The sequence below is a fragment of the Dromaius novaehollandiae genome, chromosome 2, assembly GCF_036370855.1.
Source record: "Dromaius novaehollandiae isolate bDroNov1 chromosome 2, bDroNov1.hap1, whole genome shotgun sequence".
In the NCBI taxonomy this organism is placed as follows: domain Eukaryota; kingdom Metazoa; phylum Chordata; class Aves; order Casuariiformes; family Dromaiidae; genus Dromaius; species Dromaius novaehollandiae.
This window is the reverse complement of record NC_088099.1, coordinates 113,963,886-113,983,211: the sequence shown is the minus strand read 5'-3', so window position 1 is coordinate 113,983,211 and position 19,326 is coordinate 113,963,886. Positions and strand designations below refer to the sequence as shown.

At 43.3% G+C, this 19,326-nt stretch overlaps 1 protein-coding gene across 3 annotated transcripts in view; it reads right to left on the bottom strand.

Moving 5' to 3' along the window:
* PIEZO2 (piezo type mechanosensitive ion channel component 2) overlaps nucleotides 1–14,019 on the bottom strand; it is a 320,150-nt gene extending 306,131 nt beyond the window's left edge. Inside the window, exon 1 of one of the 3 annotated variants that reach the window (XM_064507195.1) lies at nucleotides 13,688–14,019. In XM_064507195.1, the coding sequence (XP_064363265.1) occupies nucleotides 13,688–13,751 (64 nt within the window). In that variant the 5' untranslated portion in view covers nucleotides 13,752–14,019. The remainder of the gene's footprint in view (nucleotides 1–13,687) is intronic. The other 2 variants (XM_064507196.1, XM_064507197.1) reach the window with 2 other exon arrangements.
* Nucleotides 14,020–19,326: the final 5,307 nt, after the last annotated feature.

Sequence of the window (19,326 nt, the reverse complement as noted above, 5' to 3'; positions counted from 1 at the left end):
AACCCCACAGTAAAATAACTACTGCTAGCAGTAATTTATCAATCCCACATAAGAGAGAGATTGTGTCAGAGGAAGGAATGCAATACAGAAATGTTCTGAAGTAATTTTTGCCCTGTGGTTTTAAAACAAATTAGCTGTCAGTGATTTGCACAGTAATGAGTCTTACCATCTAATTAAAAATACTCTATTATGTGGGCATGATTGCTAGGAAAGCAATGCCAAGAATTTACTAGCTAGTAGCCCCTTTCAGAATGCCAGCATTGGACAGTTCTTGAAACTGAGTAGAAATGGCTAGGTCTTCTCCTATTAATTAATCATTCCATTACAAATCAGTGACAGATGACTATGCCAATGTTACAGAACAACATTCATTAATAATCAGCACCTCCAGCTGGGAAACATTAATCTTTTTTCAGCTTTTGGGTGCATATTGTATGTGTTAAGACACAGCAAATCAGAACATTCCTTACAGATAGCAACAGTGGCTATATGTCATCCCTTTTTTTTTAATTTATTTTTAAAACCAAGAATGGAAAACTGGACTCTGAGATTTGAGGTACTGGTGAGTTTAGAGAAATACTAAAAAAACTATTCCTCACAGCAAGACTTCCAAGACCCTACTATACAGGTTGGAACCAAAAATAAAAAGCCATACCCAGGATACTTCCATGTAAGGGAGATGGTTTAGAATTTACTGTAATGGCTGAACACTTTGTTTGGTCTTTAAATCAAAAAGGAGACAGAAAAATTCCTAAGAGTTCTGTTCTGGGTACAAATTCTGACACTTCAGATACAATATCCAACATCAACTTTCTTTTTTAACTTGTGATCCTTCGATCTAAATTTAGATGGTTTAATTTTTTTTTGTTTGGCTGTTTTTTGGGTTTTTTTTAAGAATAAAATGATAGTTTTAAGTCATCCTGCTTTCTGTTTCTTACACTTAAGCATTGTGAAAAATTTTTGGATGAGATCTGTCTTGGGGAATTCAATACTAGCTACAGGGCTGTACCAAGAGCAGAGTAGCCAACAGATCAAGGGAACAGATTATTCCCCTTTCCTCAGTATTCACTAAACCACTTCTGGAGTATGCATCCGGGTTTGGGTCTCTCAGTGCAAGAAATACATTGATAAACTTGAACAAGTCCAGGGGAGGGCACCAAGACAGGCAGGGCTGGAGCCCTGTGAGGAACGGCTGAGGCATGGGGCTTACTCAGCCTGGAAAAGAGACAGCTTTGGGACACTTAAAGCAGCTCCCCAGGGCCTATGGGGAGGTTATCGAGAAGATGGAGATAGACTCCTTATTGAGGAGTATATAGGAGAATGAGATATGATGACCAAAAATTGAAGTCCGGAGGCTATTACAATAAGGGGGAAAAAAACTTCATCGTGAAGACAATTAAGGACTGGAACAGGCTGCCCAGAGAGGTTGTGGACCTCCAGTCTTGAAGATTTTCAAAACCCAGGAGGACAAAGTCCTAAGCAAACTCATCCAAATTCAGTGTTGACCCTGCTGTGAGCAGGAGGTTGGACTATAGCCCTCCTGAGGTCCTTCCAGCCTGAAAAACCATGCAGTGCTATGAACAGGGGAACACAAGGGTGACCAGACCTGTCCCATAATCACCCCAGAAACCTTGCAGGGGAGTGACCAAACTTACCTGCTTCGAAAGAATATGCAAGAATCCTACAATGAGTAATTATGGGATTAGTTGCACCCCACCCCAAGAGAATATTCTTCCAAATCCTCAGAAGAGATACTCATTTACACCTTGAACAATAAAAATTCTTAATCGATAGCTTTAAAATGTTAGAAGCAATTTTCAACACAGCTATAAAGCCCATTTCAGTGACTTAGCTATCGCATCCATTAGAAAAAAAAGCGACATTCTTTGTGTCTTTGACAATGACTAACATGCATTAATTATGCAAGCAGGATACTTTGACAGAGAGCTTTTTTTTTTCCTTCTTGTTCCTTTTTTATTTCCAGTTTGCAACACTGTGTATTGCTGGAACAATCCTGTATTTAACACTGCTACCTTTCCATTTCAAAGGCAACAGGAAAAGGGCTTCCTCCAGATGGAAGAAGCAAATGGAAATCCCCAAATACAGTAACTGTAGCCAGGTTAGGCAGGAAATAAGCTGCTATCCTGCTGTAATTCCAGAGATTCACATTGCTGCATCTTCCAGGGCACACCATTGACCACCTGGAAGTTCCTGCCATTTCCTTACTACTTACTACAACATTTGTGCATTACTTCTTTTCTGCATTGTAATGGAGATTTGCATATAGGAAGAGATGATTAAGCCAACCTTCATCTTTAAACCGTGAAAACAGCGCACTGTCTTACACTCCACAGTATTTCTATATCCTACACTACATATGTAGAAATTGGGAGTGGTTTATTCGGTCTGCCAGGAGTTAACAGTGGGTTATTTTATATACAGTTACCATATCTCAGAGCAATTTTTGTTTAAATTTGCAGTAGTACAAAAAATTGCAAGGATCTGTTCAAACACACACAAAAGAGTATGTTTACCTTTGCTTTCAGCATATTAACAGGAAGCATATTTGTAGAGGTCTTTGAGCAACTGAGAAAGCTGTATTTGTAGATGCCGATGAAAAGTTGTGAGAAGCAGTTTTTGATGTTTGTGTATAGTACGTATTGGGCATGATGATTGAGTTTGTTGATTCAGTTCAATGAGAACAAATAGGTGACAGGTTAACCACTGCAGAAGGGTATTTTAAGATATGTTACATCACTAAAGTTCTATATATACACAGCATTTCTTGTATTATATTTTGCCTCTAAGTAGACACATGGCTTAATCTATCACACTTCAGCTTAAGACAATAAAGAAACTGGCACTCTGATATTCTACACCAGAGCTATGCATTTTCAGAACAAATTTTTAAAAGTTTCATGAATCCACCAAGTCCATGCACTACTAATGGAAACACTGATAGAATTTTAACTATGGGTTTCATACTGATAGCAAAATAACAATAATAAACTGCTGGCCTGTTTAATCAGTTTCTGTGAAAAATCAAGCAGTACTTATCATCTGATATAAAAGATGGTACATTATAAAATGAGGATGTACATAAAAAGGAAAGCCTTCAAATATCACAAGAGTGAGTGGTTTAAAACACAGCTTATGCAGAGTTCTCCCAAATGGAGAGGACATAGACAGCAGAAGAGGAGTCCCACAACTGCTGACAGCAGGGACAAAACCAATCGGCTATACTGAAGGCCTGCAAGGAGGAACACTACCTAAAGTTAACACATACTATTATTATTATTATTATTATTATTATTATTATTATTATTTTGCCTTCAAAAAAAGATTTATGAAAGACTGTCAAAGCCCTCTTGCCATCATAGCCTCTTCTCTTGATTTTCAACCATGTCATTGCCTAACAGGATTCTTATTTCAAGATCAAACAAATCAAAGAATTGAAGAGGACTAGGCGAGGAAAGTTATGTTGGGTCAAGAAAGTGTAATACAGGGTCAATTTTCCTGAGTTTCAAATTCTTCCATGACAAAGGCACTGCATGCAGAAGAGCAATGGAGAATAAGCATCACCAAATGCTATAGCCTCCTAAAAATTACAGGGCCCACAGTTAAGAGGAACCAGCCCTCAAACAAGGAGTTAAAGTCAATTATTGGATTTCTTTCCAAAGCAGCTAGGAGTAAACTTATGGCGTGCATGCTATGGAGTAAATATGGCTGGTGTGATCTACCGGGTTCCCCCTCAAACAATCCCTCGTGTTTTGTATTTTATGACTACAGAAGTCATGCCACCGGCAAGTAAAGAAGTTAGGGACGCCAGGAGCTGACCTGTACGACCTGCCCCAATAACAAGCACGGCACAAGGAAGACCTTCCAACAGACCCAGACCCCATGGAAATTACACACACACACACACACCCAGGGGGCTGGAAGAGAAAGGTATTCTCAAAATAAAATGGACATGGATATTACTGCCCAACGAAGATCAAAGGCCCTGACCAGCATACCATATTGGAACAAGAGCATGAGTATGAAAGCAAGAAAGCCAAGGACAGAAAGATGTCACATTAGGCAAGAAGTAGAAGTTCATCTATTACACAGATAAAGCACAAACAGTTGCCCTAATCAGCAAATGTACAAAAATGATTAATAAAACTTCTTTTAAAACCATAGGAGAGGGTTTTGTTCTGTTCTCTTAGAAGAAGAGACTTGATAAGACTGAAAAAGAAAACAACCAACAAGGTCAGAGAAAAAGTGACACCAAAGCCTACATATAGAGTAGTAAGAAGAAGTGTGGTGGAAGGAAGGAATTCTGGAGATAAAGGTTTTCCAGTTAAAACATTTTCACAAAGAAACAAGTGGATGCAGTACCACACCAGTTTCTTGCTTAATTATACAGTGAAATGATGGAAGAAAGTGCTAAGTTTGATTATAACCTCAGCAGAAACTTTAAGTTTTAACAAGAGAGTAATGGCATTTCATCCAAAGCATTTTGTAAAAAAGCTGTTTATTGATTTCCTTTCAATTTAAAGAAAATAAACTATAGAAATGTTATTTATTATTTACATGGCACTATACTGTAAATATACATGGCCAACATTTAGCTAACGAAAGAGACATGGGCCATGCTTCACAGACCTTTGTTTCCTAAAATAAACAGTAGTTTGAAAGTGTTAAATGTTTAGAGAAGAAAGTGAAGAGGAAGAATCAAAAAGATCATGCAGCTTCTCTGGTTCATAGCACACGCATCACAGGGTAACAGGGTTTCTTTGATCCATAGCATTACAACCTGAAGAAAGCTATTTTATAATCTAGCACACAGAAAATGTATATGTATTTCTCCACAAATTTCTACACAGAAACATTCAATTATTGCTAACAGAAAACTTTGATGTTATCAATGACTCATGCAAAAAAAATGTAGAATGTAATTATAATTCCATGCTTGCCACTGAAAATATGTGCCCTTTGAAAGATGCTCTACAGTACACATGCCCAGAAAGCAATCCAGTCTCTCACAAAGTTTCAGAAGGTTAAAATACGTAGTTTCTTTAGGCTGTCATCTTGTATAAGCAGATGTAAGTATGTATCTGTGTCAAAAAATGCAGTGTTACTAGGAAATATAATAGGATTTTTTTTAATTCTATTCTATATTTACTTCTATTCTATCTATAAATCTATTCTAATCTTAATTCTATTCTAGTCTATATTTAATTCTATTCGATTCTTTAATTCTCATAGAAGTAGCCTAACAAAATGGCAACATGAGCTAATACTTACACACGGCTGTAAATTTTCTATATTGGTCAGGATTTATGGAAGCAAAATTGCCGTCACTAGCTTTTGGCTTATCAGCCAACCTATTCTCAGTGCCAGCAAACCTGCTTCTCTGAAAGACTTTGTAAAAAGAAAAAATGAAAAACCAAACAAAAACAAAACCCACACCAAACATAGGTGAAGCAGAACTTGCATGCTACAGACATTTTCCAATATACAACCAGGTATTAAAAAGAAATTTGGAGTACATGTCATTGTATTTGCTTGCTAGAGGCGAGCAAGTGATTTGCTAGGCAAGTCAATCAACAGTATCAATAATAATCAACCATTGCAATCAGTGTTACTTTCTACAGTTAGAGATTACCAATTTGGAGAAAGACTTGCTTGTGGGTTACAACGGAAGTACACTGACTATCAAACACGTTTCACTGATTATTCCTTTCTGAGCCTTTGCAATCTCATTCTGCTTTTAACAAAAGCTAGACCAAGTTTAAAGCTAAACTAACATTTGCATTCTGGAATACATCACTGCCAGCAAGAGGAGTTCAGCGTTCCTCAAGTTACCCACAAACTAGTTTCCCTAATAGTATGTCTTCTACCAAACAAGATAGAGCAAGCAGTTTACTGACTGGTATCAGCATGACAAGCGAAGAGACAGCAATTGCTGCATCTTTTGACCCACCCGGCATTTGCCCATCTCTCAACACAGCGGCAAACATCCTTATCTGCCAAGGAAATAATTTTTAGTCTCCTATGCAACATCTGAACCAGGGGCAGAATTTGACCCTCGCTCTCATACCACTTACATACTTCAGTTTTAAATTATGGGTCTGTCAAACTACGTGAAACTAACTAGTGTCTTCGAAACAGTAGACAGAGTAGGTAATGTCTGCAGTCCTGTGTTTTATAATATTTTGCCAAAAAAGGAGTGATCACTGTATCACACGCAAACACACAGACTCACTTCTTCAAGTTTTACTTCATTTCCAAAATAACTTCCAAACTGAAGATTATATGAATGAGCTCAGACAAGAAGTATTATACTGTGTTCTCTCATCATTCAAAATGTAGAAGTGTTTTGAAACTGCTCACTTATGGGGGGAGAAAAGTTTAGCATAATCCTCATGTCTTTCTCTTCAGAACTGGACAACTGATAGGAAAGTCAGAGCTGTTAATTTCTAGTTAATCTTAAGGGTTGATTTTATGCCTTGCAAATGTTATTCTAAAGTGTTAGAGTAAATAGAACACTAGACTGTTGTTGATTTAAGTGATTATACAAACTTTTTCCCCTCCAAAGGATTATTTTACTGAGGCAACAAATTGAAAATGTATTAAAGAGTACTCCTTTTTATTCACAGTGGAGTTCACCCATGGAATTCATTGCTACAGGATATTATCAAAGCTAGCATCGCAGCTACAAACTAAAGAAAAAAAGAAATTAAGATACAAAATAGCAACCTTAATGTGGTATTTGGGTTTTACTCCCGCCTGCTCAAGATAGGAAATGGACAGGTAAGATTCTCAAGAGAAAAAGAAAGTACATTAATTCAACCACATCCTGAACATAATGCATCACTTTTAACAAATGCACCAAAAATAGCAGATATAGAATTCAACTTGATCACTTTCTTTTTTCTTTTTTTTAATATTCAAAATTTTAAGTTGGTTCATCTGACAAAATAACCTCCTGGTTATACTGGTTCCTCTCAGAGGACTCTGTCACTCCTGCTGCTGCCAGCAACACCTCCACTTTCCCTGAAAACCTCTTCCCTGCCCATTGCCAGCTTCAGAGATCCAATAGGGCAACAGTACAAAGTGCTAAGCTCACTAGAAAAATCATGTTACAGAAAACTGTTCTAGCCTGGAAAACAAATCTGGATTGGTTTATTTACAAATATTGACCAATCTGCTGCAGCACAAAAAAAAAAAGAAAAAACTAAAAAACCTTAGCAAATCATACTTACAGTATCTTTAGGAATGCTTAAACACATAGGCTTATACCATCTACTTGACTGCACAGACTTTTTCCTCTAATTAGCACTGCTGACATCATTCTTCAGGCTAGAAAGCAAAAAAGTTGTTTCTTAGATTGCTGCAGTCCAACAGGAGAAATTAATTACTGATACTGTGCATGTGAAAGGTTGTCCTCAAATTAAGATACTTCAGCTTTACAAGGGCTGCTGTTGCAGTGGGAGGAGGGGCGAAGACAGAGAGAGACTGAAGAGCAAACATCCATCCGCTTTATATGCATGTGAAAAAAGATTTTATTGTTATGAAGGAGTGAATGATTCAAAGTCCCTTTCAGACAGGATCCAATTGACTGATATTCTCCTGCAAGAGTACTTTTAGCAGTGCCAGCCATTCTGAAGCTGGTCTGCTTTTGCCAACATTCGCAATTGCCCTGCCTCTACAAATGTCCTGGTAAAGCTGCGCCATGACACTGTTTTGGTGCTTCAGTGGTTAAGACTACTGCACGCTACCCCCAACCCTGCTGCCTTACAATTTGTGTGCCTCAGGTTTTTGGACTTCTGGCAAATTACCTGAAAGGGAACAACATAAAAGCTACACATACCAGTGCTTTAATGGTACCATTCTCTTCCTTGACCTCCATCAAAATAATAATTATTAGTAATATTAGTATTATTATCCATTCCTAAAACACAAAGTTCTGTCATTCCATTCCGTGTTTTGACTACTCTGATATAAAAACTTGAATATGGCTTAGTTTTGCACCTGTGGTTTAAACAACAACAAGGGGGAACTCTATGCACAAGACGATTTGCAGCTGATACCTGTGAGCTCCTGCCCTGCACACATAGGACTGAAGTGCTTTCCAGCCGTCACCAGGCAAGTTGTCCACTTTCTCCAAGTAGTCTTCTGCAGTCAACTGCCCTCCACTGATTTCCATGTCCACATTTACTATCTGTGGAGCAAGTTACCTATCTGGCAAACCCGAAGCCTGTCAAATAATCTGCAGGTTATGTTTCATCTTATTTCACCCATTAAGTGGATGCAAACTGCCGGACGGAAGAGTTAAGGCAAGTAAGTCTGGCTGGTGCAAACTTAAGGACAGATGTTGTGATCCCATTTTTTGTGGGATTTATCTAGTTTTCCAGCCTGCTTGCCAGAGGGCACCAGTTGCAGCCCACCTCAGACGGCTATTACAGAAGAGATGGCACGCTGTGCTCTGCAGGTGACTGCTGCCTCCTGGCTATCCCCAAAATACTTGCTTAACTGACCTAAAATGGAAGCCACACAGACTTAAACCACATTTGCTTTTTGTGCACAAAGAAAATCTAAGGCTGTGCCTCTGTAGGCACAGCCTTCGCAGTCTTGTGCCTGGGAAGTGTTTTTCCTGCAAGGTTGTACATGTATCTTCCCCTTGCCACCTTTCGCAGGCTCCCATTGAACTAAAAAACAGCAAAACTTCTTTTAATTTTTATTTTTTAAAATGCCTGTAAAGTTTCCTTCCCCTCTTCAAATGGTTTAGAAATTTATCAGCCATTTTAGGCCCTCTTGTGCAAACTGGTCTCTAAGTTTTTCAGGGTTTTTTTTTTAGCACGCTACCCATTACGGAGTTCCTAGATTTTTTTGTTGATGTGACTAACGTTTTTATGAGCACTCTGGGACAACAACAGAGTTTTAAAATGTAACAGGAAGTTATGTGAATCTCTCTCATACAGTTCCCTATCATTCCTCTCAGCATATCATAGTAAATATTCCCCAGTGCCACTATAATGACAAAAAAAAATCAAAATTTGGTGGCACAGTTCACTGTCTCCAGATCTGCCTTAGTTTCACAGAGGTGTCCAATTTATTCTATAGGAAGTGTGGACAGTAATAAAGCATCAAAACACACAGAGAGGGATCGTATTTGGAACACAATTACAAATAGTTTTAACAGTATTTCAGTACCTGCTAATGAAGCAATACAGGTATTTCCCCTCCGAGGTTTTCATCTGCACTTGTTAATTTGAGGCCAAAAGTCAAAGATCACCCAAGCTTGTTGGAATCTACCTTTACATTCAAAGGTCAAACAAGTACCTCCACCCAGCTGGCCACCCTCCTGGGGCACTTCCAACACCTAAATATACATGTTTTTGAAAATACTGTGCATGCTTTTAAAATATTATCCGTAACACATTCTTTATACGCTGAAGAGATCATCATTCTGATTCATTCAATATCCTTCTGATGAATCACAGTCACTGAAAGGAGAAAGAAAAGTGATTCCCACTATCTACCAGGAGTTCAAAGATTTGGCTTGAAAAAGCAAATACAATTTTCAACAAGTATCCAAACTGTACCCTAAGTACTCAAAGAGTACCTCTGTACTCTTTGAAGTATTTTCTTCTTATTTGTTGCCATTTACAGAACACTAATACCTCTGCCTCCCCCCTCAAAAAAACCACAACTTTCTAGAAGCTCCCATAACTCCTACTACTGGCCAAAATGCAAGAGTTCAGAAAAGCAAGTAGATTTCTGTGCCACTTCTGGGGTGTAACTGGGCCATGCAACTAGCTTATTGAAGCTGATTTGCTGATAACACGTAATCCAGCAACATAAGTCTAGAACCAGAGAAAGCTGTTCTCACTCAGCATTTTCTTTCCCGCACCCCATTTGAAAATATTTTCCTCAAAACAAAACTAATGAATTGTGTGTGAATTAAAACAACTGAAAGTAGACAAATTAAAAACTGTTATCAACTGATGTAAACCACAACTTTGTGGTTCAAGTCTTTATAGACCAAGGAAAGCAATTAGCAAAAGAGAGTTCTGATGTATTCCTTCAGAGAGAGAGAGAAATCATGTTTTGTGTATTTCAGGTTTACAGGAGTAACAAAAAAAAAGAAGTTTATGCCAAGGATGAAGCTTAGGAAAAAAAAAAACACAGAAACAAAAACTTTCCCAGCACTGTCACAAAAATCTATTGTCCTCACCTTCTGTTGATCTTTCAACATTGCACTACTACTACTGTACTGTTCTCGCTAAAAAATAAAATAAAAAATAAAAAAAAAATCGACAGTGTCTGCCTTATTACAGAACACAGTACTTTATCTTCAAAGAAGTTACTGTGAGTTATCCTCTAAGCCTGGATTCCTATCAGACTGAACATAAGATTTTATCCTCAAAATAACATGGTGGTAGATTAACTTTGAAGCCATAAGTAAAGCTGCAACAAAATTTTCATTCTCCAAAATCTTTCATTTTATACATGTTAAATTTCCCATCTCCAGTAGGCACTTAAGACACAATTCTCAAGCTTAAATGCATATATCTAGGCTTGCTGGCACAAGATGACAGTCTTCGGTATGATAGACCTGATCCCAAAACATTAATTCAATTATTGTATTTTGCCAATTACATAATATGAATCAGTGCTTGGAAAGTATTTGCATTTCATACCAGCAGAGATAAACAGAATTAGAATTTATTTACTTTAAAAATAAAGTATTTAAAGTATTACTTTGAGGTCATTTAAAACTTTTAAAGTATTTAAAGAATCATCTTTCAGCTTGGCAGCTGTATTAATTTTAAAGTTTGCCACAGCTGCCATTCCCTTCCACACACCTTGTCAGTGCTCTGCAACCTAGTTACTCTCTGCTCCTAGAAAAAGAAGGGCAAATTAAATTATACCACAATAAGAAACCACAGTGATCTTCCACCATATACAGAAAGATTCAGAACAAAAAGCACAACTGTGTATTTCCACCTTTTTTGCAGTTATATGCAGTTACTGTCCAGATAGGGGTAGGAGACAAAGCGTCATTTTGTGCAATGAGCCATTGCGCTAGCTTTTCGGCTCCAGATGTATATAATTTCACCTTAAGTCATACCAATAAGCAACACTTTCATATACGGACTCTAAATATCACTTTTGCTGGAAGCCACCAAACACTTCCTTGCTGCATGGAAAGGAGGACAGCATGGGCTCAAGGATAACTCAGGCGCAGACGTTAAAGAATTGCGGAGACATGAACCTCGGCTGAACTAGGTTTCACCCTAGTGAGCACCGAACTTACAGTTTCTAAAGAAGAAAGAAAAACACGTACAGACAGAGAAAATCAAGGCAACAGAAAGCTGATTGCTCATTTACACATTCCTCTCAAATCCAACTGAACAAGATTACCAGCTCGAAACCCACAAAACTCTTCAGGATTTAACCAGTGGGATTTTTTCATTCACGTCCAAGAAGGGAAGTCCCTAGTTCAGGTTTTATATTTTGATTAATCTGCATATGAATGAGATTGATGACCATAAGCAGTTCACGACAACCTCAGTTCTCATCTGTGGGGGGACTACTGCAACGCAAAAGTAGCTCTGCGTTACTAAACGTCAGGACAGCAAAACAACTAGATCCGAATTTGTTTTGATTCATGAAGTTTGGCAAGAGCAGCAATGTGAGTGAGCATTTGACAGAACAATAATACCATTACTTAACACCACGGCAAGATACTATGTTCTTAGATCAGCTGTCCCGCACACAAATTCCACCTGAACGCAATTTTTTTTCTAGAACCCTTCCTTCGCATAGCTTTCTTGCAAAGCTGTCCTCATTCATAATCCAGCCACCTTTAAGATTAGAGGAAATCTGAAAGTACTCCACCAGTTTAAAATACGGGGTTTCCTACGTCCCACCCCACATCACCAGAACTTGCACAAGCCAGCTACGAGCTCCCTTTCGCCCCGCGGGTCACCCAAAGCCCAGCCCGCTGCCTCGCAGCCTGCCCAGCATGGGGACTGCACCTCTCGCCACCTTGCCCTTCGTCCGCACGGCCGCCCACGGACTGCCAACAGGCAAACTAATGGCATTGACATGCCGTCGAGCCCCCAGACGGACGTCGTGACGGACGACCTCGAAGCACGGCGGAGGCTGGGCCCCACGTCTGCTGTGAGCGGCAGCAGTAACGGCAGCGGCCAGCCAGTGTGGGGGCCCAGCACCTGCGGCGGCCCAGGGCTGCGCTTTGGAAAGGGCAAAAACCGGGAAGAAGTGCTGGTGGTGGCCTGGGGAAGGGCCTCCACTTTGCCCTTCGCTCCAGGCGCGCTAATGCTGCCCAGCACGCTCCCGAAAATGGAGCCGCGCAGACCCAAACGGGAAAAATGCATGTTCACACCGCTCCATAAAAACAAAAGGGGACACATGCTGCGAGGCAATGGGAAGCAACCAGCTCTCCGGGCACCTCTGCGCCTCCTTCATCGCAGCGGTCCCTGGGGAGCCCGTGGCGTGCAAGGAGGAGGAGGAAGAGGAGGAAGAGCGGGACACCGGGGGCAAGTGCCTCCCCGGCGCCCAGCACTGTGGGGCGAGCAGGACGCACAGCCCTCCAGGCGGTGGCCAGAAAACAGGCAGCTATGCCGCATTTCGGGGTCACCAGGCCGGGCGCAGCGGGGCTCGAGGGGGCGGGCAGGGGCCGGGGCCCCCGAGGCGAGGAGGAAACGGGCTCCCCGGTGCTGCCGCGAAGGGGCTCGCGACTGGTCCAGCCGCTCGGGGGGACCCCGAAGCGGGGGAAGGCGGCGGGCGGGAGCTGCCCCCGCGGCCGCGCAGGGCACCGACGGCGCCTTCCGAGGGGGTTTCTCCCGCCGCGCCCCCCCCCCCCCCCGATTTCTCGCCCTCTCCCCCACGAACTTACCGCGGGGCTTGCGCGGCCGGCCGCGCCGAGGCGGAGGTTCCCGCGGCATTGCCCGCCCCCCCCCCCCCCCCCGGCAGAGATACCACGGGATCTGCTGCTTTTTGAAGCGATCTTTTCATACGAGCGATGCAAAAGTAATCGCCGCTTTACTCAAAGTCTTGTTTTCAAATTATAGAGGGCGGGATGGATGAATATTAACGTATATCACCCACGGCCGCGCGCTGCAGCTCTACATCAGCAAATCATTCGTTTTTCTGGATGGCTCCTGTTAACTAACGCGATTTAATAAACTGAAATTTCTCAGAGAAAAAGGAAAATAAATGCAACCGCTCCCTCCTGGAAACGCCCGTAAATGGGGGAGCCGCTCCTTTTCGAAAGGCGCCAACTTCTCGCTCTCAGAAAGCACCTACGAAACGATCACCGCACACGTGAACCGCAGCGCTGCGCAGGAGGTCGCTTCCCCTCTCCCCGCGGGTGCGGGCCGCAGCGGCCACGGGAGCCGCCGCCGGCTTCCCCGGCGCAGGCGGCTGCGGAGACTCGCGGAGCGGCGCCCGGGCCCGCACGTGCCGCGAGCTCCGCGCCGCCCGGGCGGGGACGCAGCAGCGACCGCCGCTGCTGCAGAGAGACGGGAGCTACGGGGTGAGCGACGGGCATTCAGGCTCGTCGGGAAGAGCCGCGACCGTACGGGACAGCGGGGCACCGCCAAGCCCGGCGTCCCGCACCGCGGGGGCGGCGGGGGCGATCCGCGGCGCGCACCCGCGGGCGGTCACGTACCGGCAACCAGGCACACGGGCAGCAGCAGCCGGAAGGTCAGCCCGCACACGACCTCCGTGGCCATCGCGCCGGGCGCCCGCGTCGCCGCTGGCCGAGCCGAGCCGAGCCGAGCCGAGCCGAGCCGAGCCGAGCCGTCCCTCTGCGCGCCGCGCCGCGCCGCTCCTAGGGCCGCCCGTGCGCGGAGCCGCCGCCGCGGCGGAGCATCGCCCGCCCGCGCCTCGCCACACTCAGCCGCGCCGCCTCACGCCTCCCGCCGCATCCCCGCGGCGGCGGCCCATGCAACCGGCGCGCCCCGCCGCGCCGCGCCGCACGCCCGGCCGGGCGCCCGCCCGCCCCCTCGGGGCGCCCCCGCCCCCCTGCCCGCCCCCGCGCCCGCCTTCCCCCCACCCTCCCCCCGCGCGCGCCGCCGCGCGGCCCCCCCAGCGCGGGCGCGGACGCCCGCCCCGACGGCGCGACCGGGGACGGCCGCCCCGGGGAAACGGCGCGGACCCGGGCCGCCCGGCTGCGCGCCCCCTCCGCGCCGCCCCGCCACCGGGACCGCCACCGGGTGCCCCAGAAAGACTTTGGGAGGTTTTACTTGAAACTTCACTTTTTTGCTTCCAACTATTTTCTTTACTCGAACTTTTTGTTTTAACTTGATTTTTTTTACTTTAAGTTTGGGGTTTTTTTCACTCGAAGCTTTTGGAGGAGAGCAATTTATGTAATTTGCTGATTTTCCACCCAAGGTTTTGGCAGTGCATTTAGGTCCTCGAGAGAATTGTCACCTAGAGAATACACACACACATACACACCCACAGCCACCCACCCACCCACCCACCCACATACACACACGGTCACTGGAACGTATTTGACTTTTCTGGAAAGCTTTTTATCCTTTAAAATACGGTATCACTTTAAAAATGCTGTGAGTTTAACCGAGCAGTTTCAGGACTCAGCTACTGTGTCCCTGTGTGTGCTGAATAAACCTGAAAGTTTGGTTGAAACAGCGATTCTACAACGTAGAAAGTTTTTAATGGTGATATTATAATGCAGGGAGAAGTCTCTTTAATCTTAGGCAATATATTGCAATTCTTCCCCTTAAATAAGGCAACTTGAGATGGGACATCCCCAACTCGGGGGACAGCACTCGAGATAATTCTTCATTCTCATCTGAGACCTGGACTGGGAGAAAGTGGGAGCAGTGACCCTGTGGTCCTTAACATTCAATTTTCAGTACTTTTTCCCAATAAAGGACCTCATCCAGTCTTACTTTGAGTCTGAGAAGTCTTATATTTGATCTTGAAGTCATGGCTTTTTGAATCTTACAATTATTTAAGAATCCCTTGCCTTCTTGTGCTTTTTTTTCAAAAGCAGCTTGCCATCCTTGTTGCAGAGAAAAACTTTTGCAAGTGTGAGTGTGACTCAGAGGAAAATAAAAGTGATCTTAAAAAAGAAAGCTTCATGATTTGGGGGCCCAGGTGAGGTGTGCAGGCATCTGATTTTTGTTTTATGAATAATGGCAATTACCCATCTAGTGCTAACTCACTCAGGTATTAGTATATTTGGAAAGTAAAGAACTCCAGATGTTATGTGGATGAAGATGCTCAGGAAAGCTACAACTATGGACACTAATTCAAATATGCCTAACTGGCCCATTAAAAGGCTACCTCCTATTTCACCAAACACCAAATCTCCTCTAGAAAGGTGTAATAATTTCCCTCTCCAATAAGAGGATCAGTATGGCATTTAAACTTAACATCTATCCACAAAACCAGAGACTGAAATAAGGGCTCTCGCAGCAATATAAATGCAACACCTTAGTGAAGGCACACAGCCCAGGGAGACGGCTGTGCCCCTGGGCTCCTGGTTATCCCTGGAGCAGTAATTTCAACTAATAAGCCCTGGAGAAGACTTCTTTGCAGAGAAGGCGACGGAGGGAGAGTGAGGCAAGCCCTGCCCCGCTCTTCCTCCCTCGCCTGCGGAGCCAGGCTGGGCCACCCCGCAGCCCGCTTCCTCCCTTCTCGCCCTCCAGCCAGCCCCAGCTCGGCCAGGCTTTTGGACAGGGCGCCAAGCCTGGATATTTGATTCTGAATTTTCTGGCTTCGATTTCTCTGCAAAACGAACTAGTCTTTGTGACTATAGCTAGGGATCTTGCCTGTAGATGGTAAAACACAGGTATCGAGTGGTGTTCAATCTGCTTGTGAAGCGTCTAATCAGCCCATGTTAAAGGCAACCCCAGAACTGCTCTTAAGACCACAGGATCCGTCCCTAGAATGAGCTGCCGAGGAGCCTCTTCTTGCCGAAGAGGCTGCAAAGCAGACCATTAATAAGAATGGTTTGTGCGTGTAGGATACATCCCTAGCCGAAATATTCCGTGCACTTTGCAGCACATTTTCAGCTATTGATTGGCTTTTTAGTCAGTCATTCAGACTCAGTAAAGCTAGAGTAAAGTATTTATTACTTTCACAGCACAGTTATCAAATCCTTTCTGTGCACTGATATTATTCTAATGCTTGGAAAATAACTAACCTACCTTTTCAATACTAGCTGTTCACAAGGTATGGAAGGTAGAGTTATAATACATACACTGAGTGGCTCATTAACTTGTGCGAAACTGCTGATGTACTGCAAAATCTATGCAGCCGCAGTGCCACCTTTTGGTTAAAAATGTCTTTTGTGCAAGTTACATTTCTCCTCAGCAGCTGCCAGGAGCTGACTGTTTACACATAATTTTGCTAGAACAATGAGATACCTCCATAGTAGAAAGAAGTATAAAACATACTTAAAAGCCTTATCAATAAACATGTACATCGTATATAGTTCTGCTGTTGCCAGTAACAGTAAATGCATTAACCTGAAAATTGGAGGAGCACTGTTAGCCAACACCGAAACAATAGAGCATAGGACTCTGACTAAAATATGCGAAACAGAAGGAGAAACTGAAGTAATGGGAAAAGTGTCTGTTGAATAAAATACACATAAAGCAATTCATAATAAAGAACAATGTCTAGAGGATAGCCAGGGGTTTATTTAGCCAGTATCAGTTTGGGGAGTGACATAACATGGTGGAGTGCAACTACCCTCCCCTCCCCTTATCTCAGCCACAGCTGACCACAAATAACTGACAACACCCAGTGCTGACCAGGAGGAACTAGGCAATACTGGTTGCAACTGGTGAGGCCAGAAACAGGCATGAGATCAGCAAAAAGGGTGTATTTTCCCCAACAGGGCATGAGGTCAGCAAAAAGGTACATCTCCACACCAAATGTTGCGTGACCATGAGTCAAACCCCGTGCCCATAAATAGCACTGCAGCCTGGAGCCCCCTGAGCTCTCCTGCACGGCAGCGGGCTGCACAGTGGTGAGTATACCCTTGAGCTCGGACGCCTCTCAAGGTTACTCTCTGGGAGCTAAGAGAACCTCTGACAAGAAACCGTTGGGGTGGTAAGAAACTGAGACTCGGGCAATAACAAATGTGCAGTAAGATTCACTTGCTGTGACTACCCTGTATCTAGACGTTCAATAAATTTGTTTGCAATAAACCCAGAGTTAATACTCCCCCTCCCCCCTGCAACACAGGGAAAGCAATTTGAATATAAAGGTGCAGGGCTTCTTCTTCCCTAGGGACATGTGAAAGCACATTATGGGCCACCAAGTTTTTCCCTTTCTCAGTGGAAATTGCAAGGCTGTGTGGGTCATAAAGCATATGGTGCTGACAGTGGACACAGTGATCTCACCACCTGCCAGCATTTCTTTCCTTTCCTTTCAGCTATGAGGCTCTCAGCCCCATAAACATGCAGGTAACACCCTCCTTGAGTGAAAACACTGCGGCAATGCCGAGGCCGAGGAGGCCTTCGCCCATCCAGGGGAGAAGAATTTGCATGAGAACAAGCTTCAGCCATGAAGAGATTTGCTCCACCATACCTTCTCCCTTCTTCCTTCCAGCAATAACTTGGGGGAATTTAGGAATAATATTGTATCTACTTCATCCAATTTGCAAAATCAATTGCAGTCAATAGAGTCCAGAGGCCAAGAAAGTTATTAGGGAAAAAAGTTCAACGCGCATTGTGTCCCCAGTTCTCTTAGGCAGCACATAATCAATTAGCATCGCAGATTGAAATTAGCTGTGTTTTGCTAATTAACTGTGCAAAATACTGCTGTTTCTGAGACATAATACAGTTGTCCAAACTATCTTATTTGCTTGGCTGTTTTAATCATGAACTCATGGCATCATACTAACATCCGTAGACACAACATAAAATAAGCAAGGGTTTGCATGTGGTTGTGTATATACACGCTCACATAACTAACAAAGTTGAGTTCTGTAAGTGAGTACTAAACTAGCAGAAGAAGCAAAACTCAGCTATACAAAGAAGCGGCACAAACATTAAGTCCCACTGAGACAGGAAAAGTTACCAAAGTCTTTTCAGGGCAATCACTGCTGTACAAAGCTGTTTTTTAATTGTTATTCTTACGATATGAGAGTCCAGCTTTGGGAACCTGCAGTGAGGGAAATGACATTAACATTTACAGTGATGATTAACTGGTGCATTTTGGCTATTGATCCATGTTCTGTAAGACTACACAAAAGCATCCTGCCCTTCTTATCTATTCTGGAAGTCCTTCTCCTCCTCAAGCATGTTAGCAAGCAGGGCTAACAGCCTGCTGTGGCCTGCCAGGAGCCGAGTGAGTCCATTTTCAGCTTAGTTCACATCCAGCTCTGACTGAAGCTGTTATTTTTCCCTTCCAGTGTGAAGTCAGCTAAATTTCAAAATAACATTCAAGTTCAGTTCTGGTTCAAGAAAATTTGAAAGAAAAACAGTTCAAACTGATTTTTGGTTCAGATTCAGGTCAACTCCCCAGTACCAGCGGTATTCAGTAACTATTTTATTCTCTTAAATGATGAACTCGTCTTGCCTCACAATAAGGAAATTCATCCCATTCAAATGTGTGCTGAGTAGGCCACCCTTAGAACTACTCAACTGCCCTGGCAGACCAGGACAGTTTCCTCGGACCCCCCAAGATCCCCCCATGCTTGATTTATCTTCCATTCATTAATCCATAATTTCACCCCTCATTTCAGCTGATTTAGAACCTGGCACAGGGCTTGCAGTAAACTTCCTAAAATAGGCTGCATTACTAAAGGTGTGAGTTTTTTCACCTATGCTTTTCTTCAGTTTCACTGTTTCACAGGGTCTGTACAGAATTTTTGTCTTGCACAGTAAAAATCTACTTGTGCAAACCCTAATATCTATAAAGCTAATGTTTATTGCTGGTCTTGTTTTGCTAGAATTTACAGTCATCAATTAGGATGCATCAAAAGATTATCTTACCTCAGAGTAATGTAAAACACAATAGGAGGGAACTGTCACATACTTAAGCAGTTCTACTGTTTAGTTGCTCTTTGTAGGGCAGCAAACCTGGCAGGATCCAAATGATACCTTGAGGCTTCATTAACTTCAGCTGCAATTAAAAACTAGACTGTTATTGACTACTGAATGCTTCCACATACGTCAGGAAGGAGTCGTTAGGAGCAGTATTTGTGATTAGTGATCAATGTAGAGGACCAATGAGTCAGTGCTCCTGGGTACTATCTCAGTGTCTTCTGACTGCGGACTGAACCAATGGAAACACATCACTGAGCTCCTCACACATAAACTG